Source organism: Gopherus evgoodei, chromosome 18 (genome assembly GCF_007399415.2).
Source record: "Gopherus evgoodei ecotype Sinaloan lineage chromosome 18, rGopEvg1_v1.p, whole genome shotgun sequence".
Lineage (NCBI taxonomy): Eukaryota > Metazoa > Chordata > Testudines > Testudinidae > Gopherus > Gopherus evgoodei.
In genome coordinates, this window is record NC_044339.1 from 17,275,384 (window position 1) to 17,302,278 (window position 26,895).

The 26,895-nt window shown below is 46.6% G+C and overlaps 1 protein-coding gene across 2 annotated transcripts in view; it reads left to right on the forward strand.

Annotated features, from left to right (window-relative positions):
* SKI (SKI proto-oncogene) overlaps nt 1-26,895 on the forward strand; it is a 146,083-nt gene that overhangs the window by 102,689 nt on the left and 16,499 nt on the right. For both annotated transcript variants that reach the window (XM_030537640.1, XM_030537641.1), the window contains exons 2-3: nt 25,764-25,889; nt 26,759-26,874. In XM_030537640.1, the coding sequence (XP_030393500.1) occupies nt 25,764-25,889; nt 26,759-26,874 (242 nt within the window). The remainder of the gene's footprint in view (nt 1-25,763; nt 25,890-26,758; nt 26,875-26,895) is intronic.

Below are 26,895 nucleotides of genomic sequence, written 5' to 3' on the forward strand. Positions count from 1 at the left end.
CTTACAGAAACATATCTCCCCCCTTGAACCTGAGAATAACCCTGATTCAGAACAACAGCCCCAAATACCTTTGAGAAGAGACGCTTGCCCTATCTCTGTCACAAAATGCTGTGGTGTTGTAAATCATACAGCTCCTGTCTAACCTAGGAGCGATTGAGGCCTTGAATGGCAAATGCAAAATGAGGAACGTTTAACTATGTTGCAGGTTCATCTCCCACGCACATTAATGGGACCAATCCAAATGATAAAATAAAACCTGCCATTTTTTGTTGAGGTTTGTTTTTGTGGCCTGGTGTCAGGAATCATGTTCAGATCGGACGGGGAGGGGCAAACAAGCCAGTGTATTTGGTCAGGCAGTTTGGAATCAAATGAAGTATTAATCTTCTTTCAATCCACCTGCCCTCTTATTACACTCAATCTCCTTTCAAGATGTCACTCCAGTCCACACGTGGATCTCTTTATGGAGATTAAAGCACGAGAAGTATCCTATTAAATGGACTCTGACAGCACACAGCAAAACTCCATGTGAAACTATGAATGCAGGAACGGTGCTTAACTTGTCACCGAGAACGGTGGAGATTCAGGGCTTGATTCTCCTGTTAGAGTAAATTCACACTAGTGTAACTTCCAGGAAACACCACTGCAAGTGAACAGAATCCGGTCCCATGTGTCCATCTACAACTGCCAACCTCAAATTAAAATGGTTCAGAATCTGAGTGTTTCACCTCATCCCTCAAGTTGAGAGAACTGACTTATCTCACCGCTTCCATGAGTGAAAGTTAAGGCCTTGCTCCGCTCTCCAAACTGGTGAAAAGCAGGAGTTTCAGGACCTTTGAAGTCAGGGGTGTAAAACTGCGTGAGAAGAGAATTGGCCCTTGTGCTGCCTTTATCTGAACTTTGGTGAAGTCAGTGTTTTGTCCCCAAGGGCCTGTACACACTGTGGTTAAGCAAGAACAATTTTTTACCCTTATACAATGACCACTTCAAAGCCCTTGACAAGTTCATTAAGCTTCAGAGCTCTCATGAGTGAGGTAGAGAGAAGTTAAGTGACTTGCCCGGTGTCATATGAGTGAGAGCATAGAGCCCAGAATAGAATCTTAGAGTCCTAACAGCCTGTCCTGTGCTTTAACCAGTAGGTCACCCTCTCAGAACACATCTGTTCTCACAGCAGGAACAATGAGGCACAGTTTCTTTACAACCCGTGTTAGCTGTGGATGTGACGCATGCAAGGAGAATGGTCTTGTCTAGACCAGTGGTCTCCAAAGTGGGGTGTGCAGTAGGATCCTTGGGGGCGCACGACAGGAGGAGCGCCTTTTTTTTTTTGGTTGCTTCAGCAGTTCGGGCGATCAGAAAAGTTTGGAGACCACTGGTCTAGACTGTCCTTTTCCCCACAGTTTCTACCAACGATTCAGCTCCACCAGAGCACGATCCCTTGCTGTGCCATGCTACTTGCTAGCATTTTAACCATTGTCCCCGAAGCTTGCACTGAGCTGGTCATTCAGAGAGCAATACCAAAGGGGGGAGCATAAGAAAATTAAGTTTCAGGAGCCTGGCCCTGCATCTGGCCCTGTTATTCTGGCCGCTGCCTGCCCCTGACTGAAGAACAAGTCTCCAGCAGCCTCCCTTGTCAACTGAAAGGGGTGGTGACATGTGTGCCAGAATCAGACAATAAAGCAAGGGGGGGGGTGTCTTTTTTTTAAATCACCAGGTTGTGGAGATTATAAAATAAACCGACAACCCCTAAAATAAAGCTAGCGGCCATTCTGGGAAGGCGACCACAAACAAAGGAGACAAGAAAGGCAAGGGGACAGGGGGCCCCAAACCTATTGTTTCTCCACTCTGTTCCAAATACCCATGACTCCCGTGACCTCTTGGCTTGTTCGCTGCAATAAGGATTTTAGGACACCTGCCACCCCGAACAGCTGAGCCAGACTTATTATTTGCCTGCCTTTCCCTCACTGCTCTCTCTCCCCTGCAGCAGCAGATGAGATGATAAACTTCTTCCCCACCAAATTCATTCTCTATTTTTTTTAAGGTGGCTATAGGAGAATTTCTCTTAAACCCTTTCCACCTGTTTTGAAACTGGTTGCAGTCTTGGCGGATGAATTCTGGTTCTGTACGCTGGTTTGAGCCCATTGCACCACTCTCCCTGAGAGCAGAATTTGGACCTTTGCTGTGGCAGGTCGACCTGGCTTCCCTGGAAGTTGGTGGGAAAACTCCCAGCTGGCATCAGTAGCAGCAAGATGGTACCTGGTGTTAAAAGCGTCCCGTAGACTGCTTGGCGGGGTTATTTGTCTGCCGCCCGGCTTCACCTCACATGTTTGTTAAACTGTGATCCCTCTTCAGAGTGGACGGGGAAACAATGTGCAAACCCTCTTTGAAACCGGTCGTCAGGGCTCTCTGGAAGAGCCGTGTTGAAAACCCCTTCTGAAGATGGTTGTGAATTAGCTTGGTTCATGCCCTAGTGTGATTGATTGGAGCCTTGGAAGCCTTAGGCCCTTCGATCCAGTAATTGGTTTTATATCCACCTGATCCCTTTGCCCAACTCCCCTGGAGCTAGATAATATTTGTCCTCTGTACTGGCTGGCTAGATTCTCTCCTTATGGTGCTATTTCTCACAATCTGAGCAGACTCTCTAGGGCGAAATACCACCTCCCCTCTTATTTATGCTTTGTAGCTTGTAAAGCAGTCCTTGTGTAGTAGGCAGCGCATGGTACTAGCAGAGCGACTGCTCTCACCTCAGACAAGGGGAGGCAAAATCTCTTCTCACATTTGCAGCCCCTCCCCTATCTCCCCCTGTTCTGTGCCCCCAAGGTGATGTGTCATGATCATCATCACCAGAGCCCCAGATCGGTCAGGGTATGCTGCAGAGCGATGAGTAGCTTCATCCATCGTCACCCTGCCTCAGGGACTGAGGGCTAACAGCCACGCAGCACTCCCAGCTCCTGTCTTGTGAGGAGGCTCGCAGTGGTATATGTCACTAAGCTTTCAGCCGGCACAGATTCTGTTTGAGTCTCGTTCTAGGGAAATTTACATGACCCACAGACTTGAGACCCATCCTTGAGGTAGGATGGTCAGAGACTTGCTAGCAATTTTGATCATCCACCTGTAATCTCTAAAACGCAAGGCTAAAAAAATAATAAAAGGCCTTAGAGCAGTGATCTTGGACCTTTTTACATCCAAGATCACTTTTTGAATCTAAGAGGGGCAATCCAGGATCTAACCTGACCCTTGCCCAATTCAGTCGCTTGCTCTCCCCCACACACACTCACTCTCACTGGGCTGGGGTGAGGGTAGGGGGGGTTGCAGTGTAGGAGGGGGCTCTGGGCTGAGCCTGGGGCAGGGGTTTGGGGTGCTAGAGAGGGTGAGGCGTGCAAGCTCTGGGAAGGAGTTTGTGTGCAGGAGGCAGCTCTGGGCTGGGGCAGAGTGTTGGGGTGCAGGCTGTGGGTGGGGGGTCAGGGCTGTGGCAGGGGTTTTGGGTGCAGGAATGGGTACAAGGTGCTGGCTCTGGGAGGTGGTCAGGATTGTAGCTTGGGATTCAGGAGGGTGTATGGGGTGCTGGCTCCAGGAGGGGGCTCAGGGCCGGAGGTTGAGTACCTCCAGCAGCTCCCGGTCGGTGGCGGGTGCAGTGAGGTTAAGGCAGGCCCCCTGCTTACTCCGGCCCCACACCGCTCCCGGAAGGAGCCAATGCCCAATGTACTTGGCTCTATGCACTGCTTCTGTCTGCAAGTACCGCCCCTGCAGATCTCCTAGCCAGTGGGAGCTGTGGGGGACAGTGCTTGCAGGCAGGAGCAGCGTGTGGAGGGAGACCCCGGTCCCGCAGGGGCTGTGCTGGCTGCTTCCGGGAGTGCCGTGGGGCCGGAGTAGGCAGGAAGCCTGCCTTAGTGACAGCCACACTACACTGCCAGAGATCACGATTGACTGGGAGATCCTCTAGGATCGACCAGTCGATCGTGATCGACCAGCTGGTGACCACTGCCTTAGAGAATGCAGCTTTCCTTCTACCCCGCCCCAGCACCTTATTAATAACAGCAGCATTTTAGCCATGGCCTTCTCCACTGAAGCTAAATGAAACTCTCCCTTTTATGCTGGGATGCAAAAGTGAAAGGGGAGTGTTACAGCTTCCTCTTTCTAATCACATGTTCAAGTTGTACATTCTTGTTTGCTGTTTGGGTGCGACAAGGCACTTCAGTGTCTGGTGGTTTGCAAATAAGCTATGTCCTCCGGACACTTTATTCTCATGGCTTTGTATGTGGCGTTTTTGTTTGTTTGTTTTGTTTTTAATGTTTTGCACCATTTAAACCAAACAAAACTGTGGTAAAGTGCTACTCTTACAGGGAAATTCAGAGCTTAAATGAAACCCTGGACACCGGCATGCTGTCCTTACACCTCACCTTTTGGTGCTGAAGTCTCGCAACAGTGCATGATGGTACATATGTCAAAGATCCTTGATTATCTAGGCAAAGGAGGGTGACTTAAGGACAGATTGTTTGCCTGGAGTTTCATGGTTATTCTGAATTTCTGTGCTATGGTGCATTTTCATTAAATTCACTAATGCAGTAGTTTTCAACCTTTTTTCATTTGAGGACTCCTAAAAAATTTGAAATGGAGGCATGGACCCCTTTGGAAATCTTACATAGTCTGCAGTCCCTCAGAGGCCCACAGACCACAGATTGAAAACCATCCCTCGAGTATCATTTGTGGCTTCGTTTCCCTTGAGTTTTGCTTTTCATAATAGCATTGCATGGAGGGAGAGAAGGAGGTAAAAGTCCTCTCCTCTAGCCATAGAGGAGAATTAACAGAACTGGACACACTATTCCAGCAGCAGTCCACCAGTGCCAAATACAGAAGTGAAATAACCTCTCTGTGCCTACTCAGGATTACCCCTTTATGCATCCAAGGTTTGCATAAATCCTTTTGGCCACAACATTGCACTGAGAGCTCCTATTCAGCTAATTATCCGGTACCATTCCCAAATCTTACTCAGAGTTGCTGCTAGCTGGGATAGAGTCTCCATCCTGTAAGAATGGCCTACGTTCTTCGTTCCTAAATGTATACATTTACATTTAGCCATATTAAAAACTTGTGCCCAGTTTACCAAGCAATCCAGCAGTGACCTGTCCTCTTCATTATTTACCACTCCCCCAATTTTTGAGTCATCTGCGCACTTTATTAGTGATGAGTTTGTTTGCTTCCAGGTCACTGATAAAAATGTTATGGGACCCAACTGGAAACATAGTCTCTCGATGATGATCTCCCATTTACAATTACATTTTGAGACCAATCAGTTAGCCAGTTTTAATCCATTAAATGTGTGCCATGTTAATTTTATATCATTCTCATTTTTTTAAACAAATGTCATGTGGTACCAACTCAAATGCTTATAGAAGTATATTACGATAACGCTATTACCTTTATCAGACAAACTTGTAATTGTATCACAAATAACAAATTAGTTTGACAGGGTCTATTTTCTGTAGACGCATGTTGATGTGTATTAATTATATTACTCTCCTTTAATTCTTCATTAATCAAGTCCTGGATCAGCCTCTCTGTTATCTTGTCCAGGATCAGTGTCATACTAATAGACCTATAATTACGCAGATCATCACGTTTATCCACTTTAAATATTGGCATAACATCACCTTTCTTCTAGTCTTCTGGAATGTCCCCGGTGTTCCAATACTTATTAAAAATCAAAATGAACAGTCCAGTGAGCTCCTCAGCCAGCTCTTTTAAAACTCTTGGATGCAAATTATCTGGATCAGACGACTAAAAAATGTCTGATTTTAGTAGTTGCTGTTTAATATCCTTCTGAGATACTAGTGAAATGGAGAGTGTAATTCTGGTTATTTCAGTGGAGCGAGCACCTGATCCAAAGACTATTGAAGCCAACCATTGATTCAGTTGGCTTTGGATCAGGCTTCATTGCTGATTTACACCAATTTAAGTAAGAGTAGAGTCAAGTTAATATTGTTTTCTTAGCAGGTCAGAAGTATTCATTACACTCTCTTGTAAACTTTCCAAAGGCCTATGTTATTAAATAATTAAAAAATAAGGATATCTTTGCATGGAAGAGGGGTGAAGGTAGAATCTTAAAAACGGAAGTTAGCCCAGTTCTTTTCTGGATGCGAATATTAAAGTCCATAGGATGTATGCATGTACTTTTCAGGCAAGATTTGGGTCACTGCATTCCAACTGGATTGCTTGAAAGGTTTCTTAAGAAATGATGCTGCTCAGTCTTCTGTTTTCCAATCAGTGCATCACAGGCTTCATTAGAAAATCTGAAGTCACAACATGGGGGCTCAGTTATAATTCCCTGTTGATTCCCATGATATGTTGGATGAAATGTCAAAGACTTCTGATAGTGTGAATGCTCAAGAAGAAAGGAAGACAGACTTGACTATTGCCTTGGAAATCTTGCTTACTTTGCAGTTAGTGAATAAATCCATTTTGATGAAGATGAAAAAACCCCACCCCATGCTGAAGGGGGCTGAAGAGGGCTGATGTTCATAGCTCCAAAGCACCTTCTCTGAGCCCTTTCCCTGTATGTCTGTTTTCAGGCTACAATCCAGACTTCACAGTGGTTTATAATTAAACCCGAGTTCTTTTTACCCACCAGGTCAAACTGAGTCTGGTTTCTATCAGAGAACGTTTCAGTTCAGTTCCCCCTTGAGGACGCATGGGAACAGACAGTCCATTCATATCGAACAGATGACCATGAGGGAAGGCTTAAAAAAGTCTCTTTTTGTCTATAAAGTTAAGACTGAGAAGTTTTGAAAACTGCTTAATAATGTTCCTTAACATTTATACCACGCTATTTTCTTATTTTAATTTTCCAGGCAATTAAAAATAATTGAAAGTTATTGCCAAATCCCCTGAAGATATAATTTTTGTTTTAAATAAGCTTATTTCCATACTTGTTAGATCACCAGATATTTATTTGACCATCTTTATAGGGGTCATGCAGATTACGCACATGGGATGGGAATGTGCAAAAGGACTTGCATTGTAACAAGAAAATGAGAAGAGAGTGGAAAACATAGTAAATGTGGGAGTAAATGTTCAGATATTTAATTATTTGAACAGAAGGAAGGTATCTGTGCACTTTCCATCTCAGGTCCAGATTTCTCAAAGTTCATAAGCGTGTGCTTAAAGTTAAGCATGTGCTTAAATCCTGTTAACTTTAAATGAGACTTATGTGCACACTTCAGTGCTTTGATATGGATTCTGAATTGAGGCCTGCAAATGCTTACATAGGTAACATCAATTGAGCTAATTCAGCTGAATACAGTTTACTTGTGTGTATATGTTTGTGGGACTGGGCCATTAGATACTGCTGTACCCTCTGGAAGGTTCTGGGGCCTAAGATAGAAAGAAAGAGAGAGAGAGCCCCACTGCCAGTTGTATTGGTTGATACAGGCAGTATATATAGCCAAACCTCTTCTATCTTTACTTTTATCCTATTAATAGAGTTGTAGCAGACACAATCCATGTGGCAGCTCAGTCACGCTGCATTGTAATATTGCTTAGCCAGTTCTCCCCCTTAAGGCTTAAAACCCATCACATTATACAAGAGCTGAAAGCCTTCTTGTAGTGTCCCAGTTTTTTCCCTTCGTGTCCATCCTATCTCCTTTCTGCTTTTTTAAATTCCTTTTTCCTTACGCATTTGATATTATATACATTTCTATCTATACCTATATATGGGTTGCATTTTTAAAAAATCTTGCCATCTACAGTGTTATAGGTTGAAAAGATCATTTTTATGTTGGAATAGAGAAGGAGTTGGGGCAGGGGAGAATAACATACTCTATTTTTAAAGAGAAGTATGAGTGTGTAACGTCTCCTTTGGATGGGGCTGCTTTGCCAAAGTTTGGTCCTTAGGAGCTGAGTATGTATGTGTCTATCCTCTCTGGTTAGTAGGTTGGGTTTAGATAGATGGCTTTTATTTTTTAAAACTGTTACAAATCTTTGCCCTCCTTTAATCCTGCTGGCCACGTTGCAGGAAAAAAACCTGAAGTATGTCACATATGTATTTTTTTAAGTGCATTCCTTGTGAAATGCATGTCCCAGGCCACATTAGTTCTGTTTAGACAAGTTACCCACTGGAACTTAAAACAGAAGAAAAGGGGAGCGGTTATATAGAGCTGCTGGAAAGGCTGAACTGAAGAGCCTCTCTCCCCCCCCCTCCATTTTCCCCTCCCCACAAACTCCCCTCCTAAGCACACTGTCTGGTGCAAAGAGCACGTGATGCTTATTTCTAAAGGCAGCAAAAGAGGCTTTGAAAGTCTAAGACTGTAATTGGTTGTCTGGCTTTATCCTTGGAGCTCTGGGGAGGTTTCAGGAGTAATAGCGGTTACTTAAAGTAGATGAGCTTCTTGTGGGTTTCCTAGAATCATAACCTTTCTTCAGAGCCCATTAGTTGTCTGGTACTTACAGAAGCATCTGCCTGTCTTTTCTGTAGCTTTAAAAACATTTTGAAAGCAAAGAATTTGATTTCTCCCTCTACTCTGTGTGTGGTAGTGAAGGAGACACCTCCCTGGAATGCAGCATTTGCCAGTGGCCCTGGCTTGACTGAAAAGAGAGGTGGGAAGAAAAAGCGATGTCCCTATATTAACTTTAAATCCTCATTTTAGCCGCTATGTTGTACCCAAAATGTCCTACCCTGTCTAGGCACAATGCATTCCCTTCAATCTGCACCATAGGTTTTCTTGGGATGAAAAATATGGCAGTCCCTAAGAAACCCTGGAGAGATGGGTGACAGCATACATTGTCGTTTATTAGGAGTGGGAATTTCCGTTTGCAGCTTCTATTAACCTTAATGGGATTTGTACACATTAATTCATGATCGCTGAATGGACAATATATCCTCCTCCCTTAGACGTTTTAAGCAGCCTGAGACATAAAACCTGTGTTGTCCACTGGTTAGAGTAGGGAATGGGTAGTCAATACTCCTGGTTCTAGTTCTGACAGTGACTTCTTTTGAGCAAGCTGCCACAGCCTCTGTTTTACCTTTCTGTGGAAGGGACATAGTTATCCGGAGGATTGTGGTTTTGAGCTCTTCTGATGAGGAGTGCTGTATAGCGCACATTATTAACATCGACACCACAGGAAGGATTGTATGATTCTGGTCCCTTGGGTACCCCCAGGAAAGGGTATCTGACTGTTGTCCGTTGTGAACCTGCAGGGTATAAGAAGTGTGTCTCATTTCTCTGCTGGCTCTTTGAACTTTGAAGTAATTCATTGTAATGTGCTTAGACACTTCTTCCCAGCTTAGTCTGATGAATCTCTCAGTTCTATTTCTCTCCTCTCCCCCGCCCCCTAACCGCTGCATGTCAGTTTCACGTGGCCTTGCCCACGTGCCATGGTTTTGCCAAGGGTCCTGACAGCAAACCAGCCTGCCACAAGTATCAGGTTAAGTGCCTGGAGGAGGAGTGAGGAGAAGATGTGAAGGCCTAATTCTCTGCAACAGGGACAGAAGAGATTCCTGAAGGGATGTTGCATCTTTGTGTTACATTGGTTAGTTTTGTTTTTCTTTCTGTTCCATGGTTATATATTTTAAAAAACCAACCCCCCCCCTTCCCCGCACTGACTTTTGCAGAATGTTCTACCAATAAAATATTTAAAATGCTTTAAAAAATCATAATCCTGGCAGCCATCCATAAAGGATTTTATTCACTTTTTAGCTGTAGGCGTCTCTCTGCAAAAGCAGCAGGGCTTGGGGTGTAAAACTCTGGCTGACGTTCCAGTTCACATGGCATGGATGGGCGATGTCACTGTGATTGACAGCCGAGCGCTGCAGCAGCCTGCCGGTTAGCATATTTGGTTCGCATCAGGGTGATCCTGGCTTTAGAAGCTGACTGTTGTCTGTCTCCACTGGGAGCAGCTGATTATGCCTTGAGGATAGTACCATGAAGACATCAGTTTAGCAGGATGGGAACAAACAGCCGCCTTTGAGGAAGACTGCTAGGTTAATCGTGGGCGGGGGCGTTTGCATGGGTGCTGCTTTGGAAAGGTACCAGGTGGAGAGACCCTAGTGCAAGAGGAACAAGCTTGCAAGGAAGAGAAAAGCCAGGAGGCATCTGAAAACAAGTATTCGTCAATATGGAGGGCAAGGGAGCTTGAGCGTCATCCCAAGAGCTCTACTGAACGCCCTCATGGTGACATGCGAGCATCATTCAGATTTGTAGAGCTGCAACCAGCTGCCATGTGCAAAAACAGTTGTGTGTGTTTGCCTGCTGCACGGAGAGGAAGCTGTGTGTGTGCACGGTAATGGAGGGAATAGCCCAGTGAGTGGTGCAGTTTGTGGAGGTCAGCAGAGGGCCTACCTTCAGACATAATAAGCCATCTCCAGCTTGGAGATGCATTCAAGGGATGTTCTTTATTAAGTTGCCATTGAAAGACACTTGCGGATCTTTGCCAGTTTGTTTGCAGCTGTGCTTCCCAGGGTGGCTTGCTTGTTTAATGGTGTGGTACATTCTGCCTGTCCCTCATCCAAGATGTTTCATCGCACAGACGGGGGTGGGGGATGGGGGTAAATCTGCCATGCAGCATGTTGGAACCAGTTTTTTAAAATTGCAAAAATCCACAGTATCATTGACAGTTTGCAGCAGAGGAATCCTGTAAGTTTGCATTCTCCAGGTGCTGGCAGCATTTAGCTACATTCCCATTTTAAATCAAAGGTGGGTTATATGTTTTTAGGAGACCGTGGGCTACTACCACAGGCACCAGAGGAATCAGAAAAACCCCAAATCAGTCCGTTTTAGAGCTTGTTAACAGTCTGCCCAGATACTAGAGGAGGGATTAACAAAACAACAACAAAACCTCATCTGTTTTCTGTCAATGTTGGGTCTCTCTCCCCTCCCCCCCACCCCTTTCCGAGTTCATAAACCCCTGGCCACTGAAGTTTCTTCTGTGTCTGATGGTATTTGAGGAAGAACAACACGCTTGCTAGAGCCAACATTAGCAGAAGGCACAAGGGGAATACTTGCCCTTTTATCTGAGGTTTGAAATTAAAATGAGAATCTTAGCTGGCAGAGTGGGCTCCTCAATAGAGGAACCGATGCCTTGGAGAGAATTTCAAGATGGGACTTAGAGGCAGTTAGGGCAGCAGATTCTGGTTTTAATTTAAAAAAAGGGGAGGAGGGTTAATATCTGGTAAATGCTTTTTAGGTTTCCAGAACAATGATCCCATAGGGAATCAGTCCAGTGTTTCAAAGCGAGCAGAATAGGGCTGTTTGGAGGAGGTTACTTGCTTCCTTGTTGAATCCTACTTCCATGAAACCCAGCGGCAAAACTCCCCTCAACTTCATTGGTGTCAAAGCAAGGCCCCATGGTTCCTCCCAACTTCTGTCTCCCTCCTGCACACACGCTCACACTCAGTTTCTCTCACGCACGTGCCTGCGCACACGCACACACACATACGGTATCCATATAGCATTCAAAGAGTTCCCACACAACTGTTGCCAACAAAAACGGCCAGAGGAAAAAGGCCCATTTTTTCTGCTCAGTCTCCCTGATCTGGTTTGCACTAGTGTCAGTCAGCGACTGGCTCTGCTCCAGCATTGGTGTGTGGGTGTGTGTTTTGTTTTGTTTGTTTTTTAAAAAACCCAAACCACAGGGTAGGGAATTCTTTTCAAGCTATAATTTTTAGTTTGCACTGGAAGGGCAAGGCAGAGTCTTAGCCAATGGAAAAGAGGCTCCGAACCAGGGCCAAAAACGAAGTACAGTTCTTAACAAATAAATCAACTTTATTTCTTTGGAACTTTCTTTACAAAGGTTTTCTTGTACTCCAGAGGTTTAATTCTTGACATTCAGGTCATACTCCCTTTGCTATCTGGGGACGGAGTGTAGTGATTACAGCACAGGACTCTGTATTCCATTCTTGGCCCTGTCTTTGATTATGCTGAGTATTAAGTGCCTCAGTTTCCCCATCTGTGCAATGAGAATAATCTTTGCTGTCATCCTCTGGTCATCACTATCAAGTCAGCGTTCATGGACAGTGATTACTAGTGGTATCTGAGATGTGGGATTATTTCATGCATATTGGAAAAACATGAAGTCTCAGATGGCTCTTATGGATAAATGTTGGTTTCATAATGGCAGCCCTTGTAAGTTCATAGATTACGAAGGCCTGCAGTGACTATGATGTGTAGTTTGACTTCTTGCATAATACAGGTATAGGTAGGAGGCTTAATTATTTAATAAATGCTTGCAAAGTGCTTTGAGATCCTTGGGTTGAAAAAGCTGTATGCTTATTGCAACTGTCATCCTGATAGAGTAGAAGGCTTTCTGGAGGCAGAGGTCTGATTCAAAGAGGAGAACATACTTTTAAAGTCACCTTGTCACTTTGTTTCAGAACACTGATATTCAATCTTTTCCATACTGGCATCCCCTAGAAGCCCCTTCCCATTTGGCAACATGTGAAGGGAAGCCTGGAGGTAACCCCTGATATCTTTTCACAACCCCCCAGGGTGTGGTGACCACAGGTTAACCCCATTCTCTGATTCCCTGAGCTACTGTTTCAGCCTGTCTGCAAATTCAGGTAGATATCACTGCACCAATAAGCACTAGAAACAAGTTTTTAAAATGAAGGGTAAGAAACGGAAGGAAAGGGAAGGGTCGTTGTCATCCTCCCCACCCCAAAAAAAAACCCGGTTCAGAAACAGCAGCTCAGAATAGGAGTGTTTGTGTGTACGTGCGCGTGTATGTGTGTTTAATTATGATGAGGATTATTTTGGTAGTAGAAATATAACCGTCTGTAGTTGAGCTGATCCCCTGCAGCCTACCCAGGCACTGACCTCTGACCCTTATATATGTGTTTGAGACAACTGGCTAGTACAGGCTGTGAGGATTGAGATTGGTCCATCCAGCTCTAGTGAAGCCGTTAGTGCGTTGCCCTATGAGGTCTGCTGTTTTTTCCCCCCAGTCTAGATGGCAGCTGGAATCTAAAAAGGAATTAGTTTACGGATAAAAATAAATAGACTTATTTCACTTGGTACATTTTTTCCAGATTGCTCAGAGTGAAATACTTCCTATTTATTATAGATACACATATGCACGCATGCACACGCACATGTGTATTTACACACATGCACACACACACACCCCTCCCTATATAAAATAATATCCACAGCTGCATTCCAACTGCACTCATAATCCTTTTTTTTTTTTAAAGTACGCTGGGTTTTTTTGATTGCCTGATCCCAGCTGTGCAACCTCGCTGGGCTTTGTGTGTGTGTGTTTTGATGTGGTTGTGAGCAAGGATCCCATCAGGCTGCATGTCTAAAATCCTCCCCAGATTTAGTCAGCTTGGTAAACCCGGAAGGGGTCTGGGAGTGATTTCAAGGATAAGAGCTGTTTATGTCTGGCTCAGAGTTTCTCGGAACAGCAAGCTGAAACTCTCTGTTGCGTATTTAACATATATATATTGTGATTCTCCTTTGTGAAGATGCGTCTGAACCCTAGTTTAAAATGGTACCCTTTGCAGAGAGCAGGGCCGGCTCTAGGCACCAGCAAACCAAGCACATGCTTGGGGCAGCACATTTTCAAGGGCGGCATTCTGGCCACTTTTTTTTTTTTTGCTTCAGGCAGCAAAAGCCTAGAGCTGGCCCTGGCAGCAGCAGTGCGTCGCGCCGTGGGGCTGCTGCGGGGGAGTAGCGCCCGCGTCTTGTGGCTGGGCCAGGCAGACTCCGAGCAGGGGACTCTTGGGCTGGTGTCACACGGAGCCGCCTGCAGATGTGGCAGGGCGGCCGCCCCCCAGCGCCACAGCCAGGGGCGAAGAGACCTGAGCTGCCCAGGGACTGTGGCAGGGCGGCCAGAAGCAGCAGCAGCAGCTGGGCCAGAGGGTGGGACGCTGCTGTGTTGGGTGTGGGGCCCGCTCTCCATGGCTTCACTCCCCCTGGGGCTACCCTGCTCTGGCTCCTCAGCCCCCTGCCAGGGCAGTCCCCCCGGCTCTGCCCTCCTGGGTCCCGGACAGTCCTGGAGGTGGGAGCCCTGGCTGGAGGGATCCTGGGCCGAGGCGTGACCCAGGAGCCCCACTGTTTACCCCAACCCTGCCAGTGCCAGACCGGCTGGAGGCGAGGGGGGAGCAGGCAGAGTCAGCACTGGTGGGGCGGCGGGGGGGGGAGAGCCCAGTGCAGGGGCGGCAGATGGTGCGGGTGGGGTGGGGTGAGGGGGAGAGCCCAGGGCTGGGCAGCAGGGGGTGCAGGTGGGGGAGGGCACTGGTGTGGGGGTGGGGGCAGACAAAAATTTTTTTGCTTCGGGCTGCAAAAACCCCAGAGCTGACTCTGGCAGAAAGAGGCTTTGATTTGAATGCAATGCAATGCAGAATGGGGTGCTCGTTGGCTGACGTCAGTCCATCAGAGATAATGTGCACCTACGGCTGAGCAGGCAGGGAAGTGCCCTTATCAGGACCCACGTCTGGTTCCAAGTGGTTGCTTAATTGTGCCCTTGAAGGAAACAGTAAACCAACGACAAGCTGCAGAAGTGTTTCTGTATTTTCTGTTTAGCTGGCTGTCGGTGATGGGCCTCAAACCTTGAAGTCCAGCTCTATGGACCCATCCCTACCAACCATTACTGATGGGCAAAGTCTCCTCGGCTTCCCCTGGTCAGAATATGCATGATCAGGCCCAAAAAGAATTTAACAGCTGGGGGCGGGGGAAGAGTAAGAGAGTTTAATTCCAGAGTTCACTAATAATTTTGAGCCAGTTCAACTGGTAGAGCAGTTTTTTCTGAATGTAAATGTCAAGGCAGGAATAGCTGGCTCTTTCTACCACCACACCTCTACCAAATATTAATCTCAGAAGTAAGTTTACAAGCTATACTACGGCCTGTAGCAACCTGAAAGTATCCCAGGAGGTGTGTTCATAACAAATCATGGCCATTTTGTGTCCTAATAAATATGCTTCTGTGCATAACTGGAGCCAAGATCCGCCCAGTTTACTAAATTCACAGCCTCTCTGGAGTTTCTCAGTTGTGTTGAGCACTTTGAAAAGCAAATCGCGCAAATACATATATGTGGTTTTTTTCCAGTGAAATTTTAAAACCAAGCTGCAGGGTCAGTGGGTTTTTTGGTGCTAGCAACTGGAACAAACTGTTAGGAAACTGGGCTGGGAGATTTTTGATATGGATCCACTGTTGGCTAGTTGTGAGTTCAAACACAACCACCAAATGGAACCTGGCTAAAATCTTACAGTAAAAAAAAAATCGGGGCAGGGAGGAGGAAGAAATGTTCAGACAGCAGGGCTTGGGAGGGAGAAAAGGCTTCCTCCGCACGCTGGCCAAGGAGTTTGGAAATGGAAGTCGAGGGGCTGGAAAACAGTTTTAATGTTGCTTCACTCCAGACATTTCACAAAAGAGACTCTGTTCAGAAATTCTGTTAGGCTGAGGAAGTGTGAAAGAGAGGCATTTTGTGGGAAACAGAGCGGGTCCAATTCCTGTCTTCCTTCCTGTGAATCTGAAGTGAGTCCATTGGAGGCAAAGGACTTTACACTGGTGGAAATGAGAGGAGAATTAGCCCCTTTGTTCCCAAATCCTTTAGATGAACTTTCTCACGTACCAGATGACTAAAACACTGCATCTTACATAACATTCTTGGGCGGGGAATGCCATTTGCACTGGTGTCGATTGAGTAGTTAGGCTTACAGGCAATGGGGAGGCTCTCCCTCCGAGAGCAGGCAAAGACAGTCCAGGTCAGGTCTCCGGTATAGGGTGAGCACAGCAGCTCCAGCAAGGAGCTTTTCACAACACCTTTTCAAACCACGGTGTAACAGGCACTCTCTGAAGTGCTTTCAGCTGCGGTTTGTGAAGCCTCCCGCAGGTCAGACGCAGGGCGACACAGTGGCAGCCAGTGAGCATGCTGGGAAGGGCAGGAATAGAAAGCAAATACTTCATGTCATCAGGCCTCCCAGAATGACAGGGTAGAATGAATACTTGCTGTTTCCACCAGAGCTGGGCGGGGGGAGATGGAGAGCTCTGTGCTGTGACGGTCTGGACTCCTGCCACCAAAACCAGAAACCTAATAAAAAATTAAAAAGGGCAGACTGTAGTAAGCGCTTCCTAGAACTGGTGTTTAGATGTGGTAGGTTTTTCTCTTTTAAATATATACAGTAAAGATGCAGTAAATCTTCCTACTGCTCCAGATTACAGGGCTCCAAGCTCACTGTGTTTCACGGAGACAGGTCGTTTATACCCATCTGTCTGCATCAGACTAAATATTTTTCCGCAGTCCATGTGAAAGTACAGTCCTTGATAGAGACCCCCCCTTAATACCTTATTAATCACCAGCCGGCCATGTTGCCAAAAGCATGTGTTCTAGCAATTGGAGCTCGTGTCACGGTTTTAAAGGATTTGGATGCAAGGGGGAACTTGAATCTAAACTATGCCTGGTTTGGGAGTTTGCAGGAATTTGTTCACAATTGGGTGCCTTCAGAGCGTGTTGCACCTGCCAGTTAAACACACGGTTTGATTCCCCTCTTACTCTGGTTTGACCGCATGTGTAGCTCCATTGGCTTCAGCGGAGCTATTCCTGATTTGCACTGGTGTAAGTCACAGGAGACTAACCTCGCATAAGAACGCCTGGGGAGAAGGCTGTAACACCAGCCTCTATGTTCCTCGGGGATTGCACTCTGACTTGAAGGAGCAGCTTAGAGTGCTTGTTGGTAACATTATGCATGCCTTCTCCAAACTGCTACTCATGGCATCTCTGGGGGTGTCCTGTTCACCCTGCCATTTGGCCTGTGCAACGTGTGGCCGTGGTGGCATGTGCAATGGCCTGAACCAACCTTAGGATCCTTAAAAATGAACAAGTGTTAGGGGTTTCAGTGGGAGAAGGGACTCCATATGGGACACAGTCATTTCATTCTGCTTAAGAATACTGTCTATGCCAACTTTCTTCCAAGACAAAGTCCTTGCAGGTGGGTAAGGCAGTTATTTCCATTTTATGAAGGAGCTGAATTGAAGTGACTTAATGCATCAGCAGCAGCACTTAGAATAGAACCTAGAAGTCATGTCTCCTAGTCCCCATCTCTAAGCATTACACCACTCCTTTCCAAGGCCAGAGCAGACCCCAGGAGGTCCTGACTTCTAACTAGACACTCAATGTCACGTCTTGCATACAGAAGCTGTCTTGGGGCTCTTTCCCCAGTCTTTGCAGTGGCACAGCACACAAATGGGTTAGGATAGTTGCACTGACCCACTTTTCATCTCTGATTAAGGAAAGCACAGCAGTTCCTGAAGGATCAACACTTTCAGATCTTCTATTTGGCTGGTTTTAATTTAATTGCAAGTTTCCTTGGTGATGGAAGAGTCTTGCTCCCTGACTGAGGTAGAATACCCATGGGCTTTCTATGAGCTAGCTGTGGCTGCATGGGCTGTATCTCAGAAGCTTCTGGTATCTGTTTTGTCTAGCAAAATCCCATGTGGATCTGTCTTTCCTGAATCAGTTGCATGTCATCCAGGGGCCTCTGTGGGACATAGCTGGTGACAGATCTCTAAGTGCTTTCTACAACGCTTTTCCTGCAAGAGGACAGTATCACCAGGGGTGAGCCTGATCTTGATAGGGATGCACTCATAGTTTGCTGAGTCAAAGAAGCAGCAGCAGCTTATTCCTGTGTTACACCTCATGCTCAGATACCACAACAGTGAGTATGGTGCAGAGGCCTGGACAGAGAGATTAGATGCACCATTGTTGTTTGTTTGGCTACTGAATTGCTGGTTGGAAGGTTTACTTTTAAACTCAAATGAGTGCTGGGAAAAATCTCCAGCCTGGCAGCTCCTGGAAAATGAAGTTTTTCAGGTAGCCACATGATGGGTGCTCTGCAGGTAGCAATGGGCAAGCTTCCCACCTACAGGCACACATTGGGGTAGGGCTTTCAGAAGCACCCCAGGGCCTTGGGAGCACAAGTCCCATTGGCTTCAGTGGCATTCAGGGTGGAGGGATAGCTCAGTGGTTTGCGCATTGGCCTGCTAAACCCAGGGTTGTGAGTTTAGCCCTTGAGGGGGCCACTCAGGGATCTGGGGCAAAATCAGTACTTGGTCCTGCTAGTGAAGGCAGGGGCTGGACTCAATGACCTTTCAGGGTCCCTGCCAGCTCTGAGACAGGTTTATCTCCGTGTATTATTTGTGCTCAAACATCATAGGTGCTTTTGAAAATCCTCCCCACTGTGGCCATCCTGTCCCATTTGGTCCTTGGCCTCTCTGAGGAGGCCAAACCAGGTGCTACATTGGGCCAAATGCAGTGCTTAATTTGTGCCAGGGTCAAGCCCTGGTACCTCTGCGCCTGGCAGTTCATCCCTGGCACCTCTTTTATTACAAATTAAGCATTGGCCAAATGCCTTTTAAAACAAAAAAAAAGATAAGCACCCATCTACTAAGACCTGGTCAGACTTCCCGTGTTCATGTAGGCCAGCAAGGCGCTCCTGAATGGTAATTACTGTCAGTTACCCCCACTGCAGGCTGAATTAGGTCCGCCTAGTAACTGATGGTGTAGCCCATTATCTGTGCCTCTCTCAGTCATTCATTAGTTTTACCCTCACAACACCCCTGTGAGGTAGGGAGCCATTAACTCCATCGAACAGATGTTGTGGGGGAGGGGGGGGGGCTAAGTGATTTGCCCGAGACCACACAGTGAGTCAGGGACAGAGCCAAGTGCTGAACCCTGGTTTCCTGACTTCCAGCCCCATGCCCTATGTACTGAATCATCTATCTAGCTAAGGGGAAAAGTTACACCAAGGATGGACATAGCACAATGAGTGTCACTTACATTAGCATCCTCTTCAGGACTGTCCTGGCCTCTCCGGTGAGTATGTGCTAGGTCCCAGTAGACTGCAGTGTCTTCTTTACAGCCATTCCACTCTCTCAAGGTCAGTCTCCTGTCTAGGTACGTGCCGAGATCACAAGTTTCCTTGGGATAAACATGCACATGTGAGTCAAGAAGCACCCATGTCCCTCCACCCCGAGCTAATATTTGCAGCCATTTATAAACACCATAAATGATAACTTAGGGTTATCATTTAACCAGGTTTTGATCCCGAATCCACTGCAGTCAGTGGAATGACTCCCATTGGCTTTGGACGAGACCCAGTTTTAGACCGACCCTTCACTGCAGCATCACAAAGAGCAGTGCTTTCATGCTGCACAACTGAACTGGGTCACAGCCTTGCCCTGTGCTGCTGACCCATTTGGCCTGAAGTCTGACCCTGATGGTATAGTTTATTGCCTGCCACTCACTTGTTTGCTGCTTTATTTTTTAATGTATTTTTATCTTTTGGTGTCTGTCACGTTTTTTAACCCCCAAGAAGTGTATCTCTGAGGTTTCTACAAACCGGTATCAGACTGGCGTCTGGTCTTGTGGTTTTTGTTCTTTGTGAGAAATCCACTTAATTTTCACGCCCGAACTGAGTATCTGCCGAGACAGGAAGCTCCACCCTTTCTTATGGTATAACTGAACTTGGCTCTTTGCAAAAGCAGCAGCGTGAACAACATGCTATAATGCTATGCATAGATTTATGGGCCTGTTTTGGATTTTGCTTCCCCCGGTTTTATGTGGTGTAACCCCTGTGACTTTGGTGGTGTTATTTCTGAGGTACACCCATATGAGGGAGATAAAGAATCAAATCCATACACACACACAGTTTCAGATTCCTTTCTAGTAGTCACATAAAGAGATGAAAATAGAGGTTTCTTGGATCACTCTGTGTGTGATGGGGGACATTTAAAGCTACCATAAAAGATAGACTCTTGTTTGCAGTAGGATCTGCTCCAAGTTCTTGACCATAGCTCCTCCCCTCTATCTGCCTGGGGTGCGTAGATGTACATGTAAAAATCATGCATTACTGTGGCTTGCTCTCCAGAATTGCCCTTTCACACCCTCCCTTCCCTCCCCCTGTGGACTGAATCATTCATTCTTGATGGCAACCTTGGACCTTCTGGGCTCAGTCCTGTGTTAGGAGAGGCGTGTAGCAGAGCGGCCGTAGGGCAGAATTGCGAATCAGTTCCTTCCCTGTCTCCCTCCGCTGCTAGAGTCCTGTAACCTGGTGCAGGTTACTTCTTCCCTTAGTGGAGGCTCAGCTTTCCCTGTGGGGCACAGTAGTGGCCCCATGGAGCTTGCACCCCCACCACCTACACCCAGGACTGTGATCAATGCAGTGGGGACGGATGGGTCCTCTTCGTAGCCCATCTGCAACCACATGAAGCCAGGCCACACTCCAGCCCTTTAAAGAAGTTCCCAGCCAAGTAGGATAAAGTGATTTCTGCTAGTATTGTTCCCATGTCCCCGATCCATTTCAAGCTCCATTTAAAAGGGAAGGGGCAGGGTTGAGGGAAAGACACCCTATGGCCTAATGAGAGTCTCCGCACAGAACGTGCTCTGTCCCTTTAGCTATCTGATTTCTATGCAAAGATGAATCAGTAACCCCATGCAGTGTGGGTCACTGCACCTGCTTCCAGCCTGTCAGATATTCTCAAAGCTACAAGAATAGCCATCGTGGCCCGGCTTGCCCTGCATCACTGAACTCAAAGAGCAAAACCCCTGGAGTTTTTCTTTTTTCACTTGCTTTCCCCCCTGCTGTGGGGGCGCTGCATTCACACCCATCTTGGGAAGGATTAAAACTCCAGTGTAATGTGCAGGCGTTGCCTCCATTTTAACTGCAGTTGGCTTTTGGGGAGTTCTGGGTCAGGATTAGATTTAGCTGAATTGGAACTGGAGAATTGGGTCTCTTCCTTTTTGGGGGCTGCTTCTCAGTTGGATCTCCTTGAAGCAGGTGCAGCCCTGCAAATCCCAATCTGCATCACCCTGAAACTGAAACCAACCTTCACTTTGGGTTGCATCACCCATTAATACCCATCTGTTAAATGTCTACTAGGTTTCCCGTACCTTCCCGCGAAGCATCTGCTGGTGGGTGCTATCAGAGAGAGGAGACCGGATTAGGTGGACCACTGCTGTGATCTGGTACAGAAGTTTCTATGTTTCTAGCCAGGGACCCTCATGTTCCCACGTGCTCTAAGCAATCTGTTTTGGGTAGCTACCTTAAAATATCTTCGCACCCGCCTGCCCACCACTCTCCACCTAAAGTTTCCTGCTCCTATTAGGCAAATGGGCCCAATTCTGCTCTCGTTTGCACCAGTGTAAATCAATAGCATTACTAGAGTGAGGGGCCAGAATGAAGCACAGGCTTCTGAACAGATCCCTTGGGTGTTTGCAGAGGTTGGGTTTGGGGCGCTGTTTGGTTTCAGAGACCTGGGAAACAGGCATGTTTGCTTGTTGTTGGCTTGTTGAGTATAGGGTCAAATTGCAAAAGGTGCTCCCAGAGACTTTGGCCCATTCTGTTGCTCTCCTCTTCCACATAAGGACACTGCTTTGTCTGTAGCATCTGAGCATATCCCATAGTGGATAGCTGTTCACATTACAGGGGGCTTAGGCAGACACAGAAACACACAGACCCCCCCAAGGGCACTCCCTGCTTTGTGCTCAAGAGAAACTCTCGGGGAAGAGAGGAACCCGGAGAACAAAAGTTGTCCACTCAGCCCAGATGCTAGAGAGGAAACTGATCCCAGAGAGAATATCCCAGGAATGACCCCCCTCCTGAGTGGCTTGAAAGTGTCTTATTCTGAGAGCCCAGTTTTCACTCTGTGTTGGACTGAAAAGGACCTTTTAGGGGCCAGGCCGGGCTTGCTAGTTAACTCCCGGCCTGCTTGTTTTAGTATTATTATTTAGCATTCGGAAGGGAGAGGGGTGTGTTTCTGAGAAGCAGCGGGTAAAGGTCATCTTCACTGATCTCATGCTTTGATAATACAATACCTAATCGAGCTAGCGTGACATGAAAATGTGATCTCATTTGGCCAAAATCCAAACTAGCCTGATTAATACCAGGGTGACTTTAAAGGGATGCCATCATGTTTAACAGGCCCAAAATCTCACTTCTGTGTTTTTCGTTAGGCTCCGTATAAACTTTTCTATGTGGTTTTGCTTTACCAAAGCAAATGCCACAGTGCCCCTAAACTCCCCTATAACAAGAGACGGCTTATACCAGTGCTATTGAGCAACTCTACAATAACAAGCCACTTTGCATAGTTCTAGGCTTTACGAGGTACCTTACCACAACAAACCATCATGAAAAGCCCAAGTGCTTATGCGGAGCTATACAATAACAAACCATTGTTCTTGAGCAACACAAGCAAAGGGGAATAAGGTTAAGGAAACATCTATTTCTGTTTCAAGCTTCTAGGAGTTTATTGCATACATCGGCGGGGCGAGGGAGGTCATTTATAAGAATGGGAAAAGCATCCTTTAGTGCCCCGTTAAATGCCACCTGTGTTAATATTTTATTTGTAAGTGTGTACGTGTATATATTTGGATGGAAATAAAAGAATTTTCATCCAGATACGATCTACCGTGCCCCCCCCCCCCCCATGCTGGCTACTTTGCCGACGATGAAAGTGACAGAGTGGTACTTTAGTCAGTTTTACTTATTACCAGCTGAGAGCCTGTCCTAGCCTGGTGTATATCCAGTGACTCATGTGGAAGGAAGAGTTCTACTACATGCCTCGTCATATTTTTGCATTTCAGTGTCCAGACTACTAGAGAATGTTTCTTTTCCTTTCTTGTAATCTTCCACCGCCTCAGCCCTGATTTTTTTTGAGCTGTTGTTCACACTCCCTTGTGGTAGGAAGATCAGATTCTGCCTATTTCATCAGCAGACTCTGCTTTGCAAAGCAAAAGTCATGCTTGGATGAGAGGCATGTGATAATGCTTTCTCATTGGCTGCCTGCATGACCACTCTGCTGGACCTTTTTGTCACCAGCTGACCACTCTTGACACCTGTAGAACATGAGCCTTTGGTGGATTTATGGCATAGCTGCTGCAGCTCAGTGAGGAGGGAAAAAATATTTTCCATGGCTGCCCAGACAGATATGAATGTAATGAGAAGGGTAACCAAATGGCATGTGTGACAGGGCAAAGAGCGACCCACTGCTTTTTGGATTTCAAAGCATTACCCCCACTTCTTCATGAACAGCCCTGGTTCTTGATTCATTATTATTCACAGAGGGTGAGAAAGCAATTATTATTAGCAGTGTTAAGAGTAGCACCCCATAGCTCTGATTGGGCAGACCCTGCTCTGAAGAGCTAATAATCCAAGTAGACAAGAGAGATCAAGAGTGGAAGGGGAAACGAGGCAGTGGGAGGTGAAGTGACTTGCCTGAGGTCACACAGCAGCTTGGGGTGTGCAATAGACTGCAGGGCTTCCAAGTCACAGCCCAGTGCCCGGCGCACAAGCCAAGCCTGATTTGCAGGAATGCTAGCACCACATGGTGGGAGATGATTTTGCTTCATTTAGAACAATCTACAGGGGCTGTCAGCAGCTGTTTTTCCTCTCTTCGGTGGAGGGTGGGGGGCTTTCCCATCACGGCTCTGGTGCACAGGAACAGAACAGCGCTAACCACTGGCAGCAAGGGGCATGGATTGTTTTGCTTGACTGCTCCTATATTGTGCAGCTCAGGCTCCCCCTCTGCCTTGGATGTCAGCCTTGATTAGAGGGAAAAAGGGAGGAAGGTGGAGAAGAAAAAAGGAGACATGGTGTCCCTTGAAAATGCAAATGAGGTGATTCTATTTAAATATCTTTTCTCATGCCCCTTTAAGACTTGACACTTTCCTCTCTGTTCCCCAAAAGCTGTTTGTTTTTACACTGGCCCCCCCAGTTCAAGCCCATTACGGCGCTATCCAAGTGTGCGCAGGACAGGGCACAGGATGGCTGTCCTCCATCCTGCCTGAGCAGAATGTTCTCCTGCAGCTGAGTAGGGTAGCAGTGATGGGGTGGGGAGGACTGGTCTCCATGCTGAGTCTTGCCACCTGTTGCCTTTTTCATTCCAGGCCCCTACTTCTCCCCGCCCCACATTGCTCACCATCCCCAGTGGATAGGGCTGGGAGCTGCCTCGCCTGCCAAATACCATTCTGATGCTGTCACTGCATCTCCACAGACGGCATCTCTGACAGCAGAAAGGAACCTTTCCCCAACCTGCTGCCCTGTGCTTTCCGCAGAAGGCGTTCCAAAGTGCCCCCTTCTAGCCGGTGAGGGAGGAGGGGCTGTGGAACAGCCACTTCCAGAGTCAGCCCAAAGAAATAAAAGGCTGATGCTGAGCCAAAAGAAGCTCTTGCAAATCCACTGACACTGGCATTTGGCGCTGGCACGGGCTAATTTTACACTCGCGGTTACTCACACACGCGCTTTGCTTCATCTGCTATGTATGGGAAGGCGCCCCAGATTCTGGCTCTCCTTAGAATGCTGTAGTAAGAGATCTGTGCCGGGTTCGATCGTTACAACGCGAATCGGGCTGTAAAAGACCACAAGCGTCCTAGCAGCGCAGGCTGCCAGATTAACTAGGGACTGATTGGCTTGACCCACAGCTCTGCCAGCCATAAAAGTAGCAGATTGACCATGGACTGGATGTCAGAGTTCCTTCCAAATTAAGGCTGGCAAAGGGGCTGTGTTTTTGTATGGCATCCAGCTCCAGGATTTGCTGTGAGCAGAGTGTATAGGGTATTGGACTGGGCTGGGCATCTGGAGAAGGGAGTTTGAATTTCAGTTCTGCCTGAAACTCCCTTTCTGAAAATTGGGTAAATCACGCAGAGTATAATTTCCAAGGATAGTGGCTTTGGGTGACTCAGTTTTGAGTGTTCAACTTGAGATACCTTATTCAGATAATGCTGAGCAACAGGCCTCTTTAAGGGGCCTCAGGTTGGACACCCAGAATCAGTAGACACTTGTGAAGGTCTTGCCCTTAAAACTTGTCTGTCCCACAGTTTCCTCATTTATAAAACAGAGACGGTGGATACTTACGCGCTTTTGTATAATACTTCGCAGTGGTGGGATGGAAAAGCTCTGTATAAACATACGGTACTAGGATTATTACTGGTTATTGCCATATTGTGCTGCCATCTCAATAAGAGCCCTGTTGGACAGCAATATGGAAAAGCAGTGAGTTTTCCAACTCAAAGAAAGAAAGTTGGTGTGTTCTTGTTTTATTATTTGTACTCTTCATGCAGAATGAGGTCCAGATCCCGTCCGCTAGCCTTGTTTGTGCTGGCGGCGCCTCAGTCTGGTATCCCCAGCGCACCAGTGAAACCAGTAGTTACCAATTTTTTTTGCAAGCCACACTGGGACTGTAGGAATTTTATTTCTTCGTGGTGTTGAAGGAAAGGGGTCCTGCCTGCCAAAGGACTATTTTATGCTTGAGGGTGATTTATAGGCCAAGCTGAGGCACTTGTGGAAAAGGCAAAGCAGCTCTTGGCAGCGCCCCCAGAATCCACTGCAGCTGTGAGGTAGTGAAGTCATCGGCATAACAACCATTGCAAACAGAATAACAAAGTCTGCTCTGTTCTCATTTAAAATAATCTTTCCAATTCAGAAACCACATTAAAATTTACCTTTCTGCATACAATAATAATAATAAAAAAGGCAGATACTGCTTAGCAGCACAGTGTGAATAGCTCAATTATATTTAGGCTTCATTTTAGCCCATGTTTTGTAACTTTGTGTCTTGCCATTTATGCTTTAATGAATGAATGAAGCTAGTGTTGTGTTGTGGAATATATTGGTCTCTGTCCCTTTGTCTCTTCCATTTGCGTCATGAAATGATAGATCTGTTCAAGGGATGGTGGGAAAAGATCAATATTTGTTTTAAAATCACCTTTTATTCTGGCACTAAACTGACTCTGAAAAGAACAATTATTAGATCTTAGCTTCCTCTCCCCCTCTTCCTTTCAGATCTCTTCAGATCCTCCTGCTTCCAAAAAGCCCAAAACTGATGACTCTGCTTCCCAGTCTCCAACTTCTGCCGAGAAGGAAAAGCAGTCCAGTTGGTTACGATCCTTGTCTGGTTCATCCAATAAGGTGACTCTTAAGTAATACGCTTGCCTTGTTTAAAGTAGATTGGTGGGAGGAAATTTGTGCTTGGTGTCCCTCCTTTGAAGCCAGTGGAACAACACCAAGGATGGCTTTGGCCCATGCTCTCTAAGGGTACATCTACATGCTCGATCTATCGGGGATCGATTTATCATGTCTAGTGTAGAAGCGATAAAATCGATCTCCGATCACTCTGCCATCGACTCCGGAACTCCACCGTGGTGAGAAGCGGAAGTGGAGTCAACGGGGGAGTGGCAGTGGTCGACTCGGCTGGGTAAGTCGACCTAAGATACGCCAACTTCAGTTATGCTATTCGTGTAGCTGAAGTTGCATATCTTAGGTCAACCCCTCCACTAGTGTAGACCTAGCCTAAATGAAAGATGTTTTCCATCTTTCCCTGATGAATAGTGAATTACTCTGCCCTTCCCCTTCTCCTGCCGACTCTCAGTGAGCATTGGCAGTGTGGCTGTGGGATGAAATAAGCAGTTTTTCAATGCCTCAGAGGTATGAGACTCCTGAAAGGCCCTGGAGTCCCAGGTGGTCTCTTGCAAACCACATATTATTTGTTGGCAAGCAACAACTGAACGGGATTTTAAATCTAATCCAACTTGGCTCTTCCAGTGAAAAGCACTAAGCAGTTAGGTCCAGAAAGCCAACCCAGTTGGGGAATTGTGTTAGAGACAACAGAACCCAAGTGCACGCACGCACGTGCGCACACACACACACACACACACACACACACACACACAGACATGTCAATAACTTTCCTTTGCAGTTTATACTTTTGAAAGATATACTCAGTGGTGACCAATTTTTGTTTATTTTTCTCTTCCTTTCTTTCCTTCCCTCCCTTGCAGAGTATTGGTTGTGTCCATCCCCGTCAACGCCTCTCTGCTTTCCGGCCTTGGTCCCCTGCTGTTTCAGCAAACGAGAAAGATCTCTCGACACATCTTCCCATACTGATCCGAGACAGGTAAGAAGACTTGAGCTATGG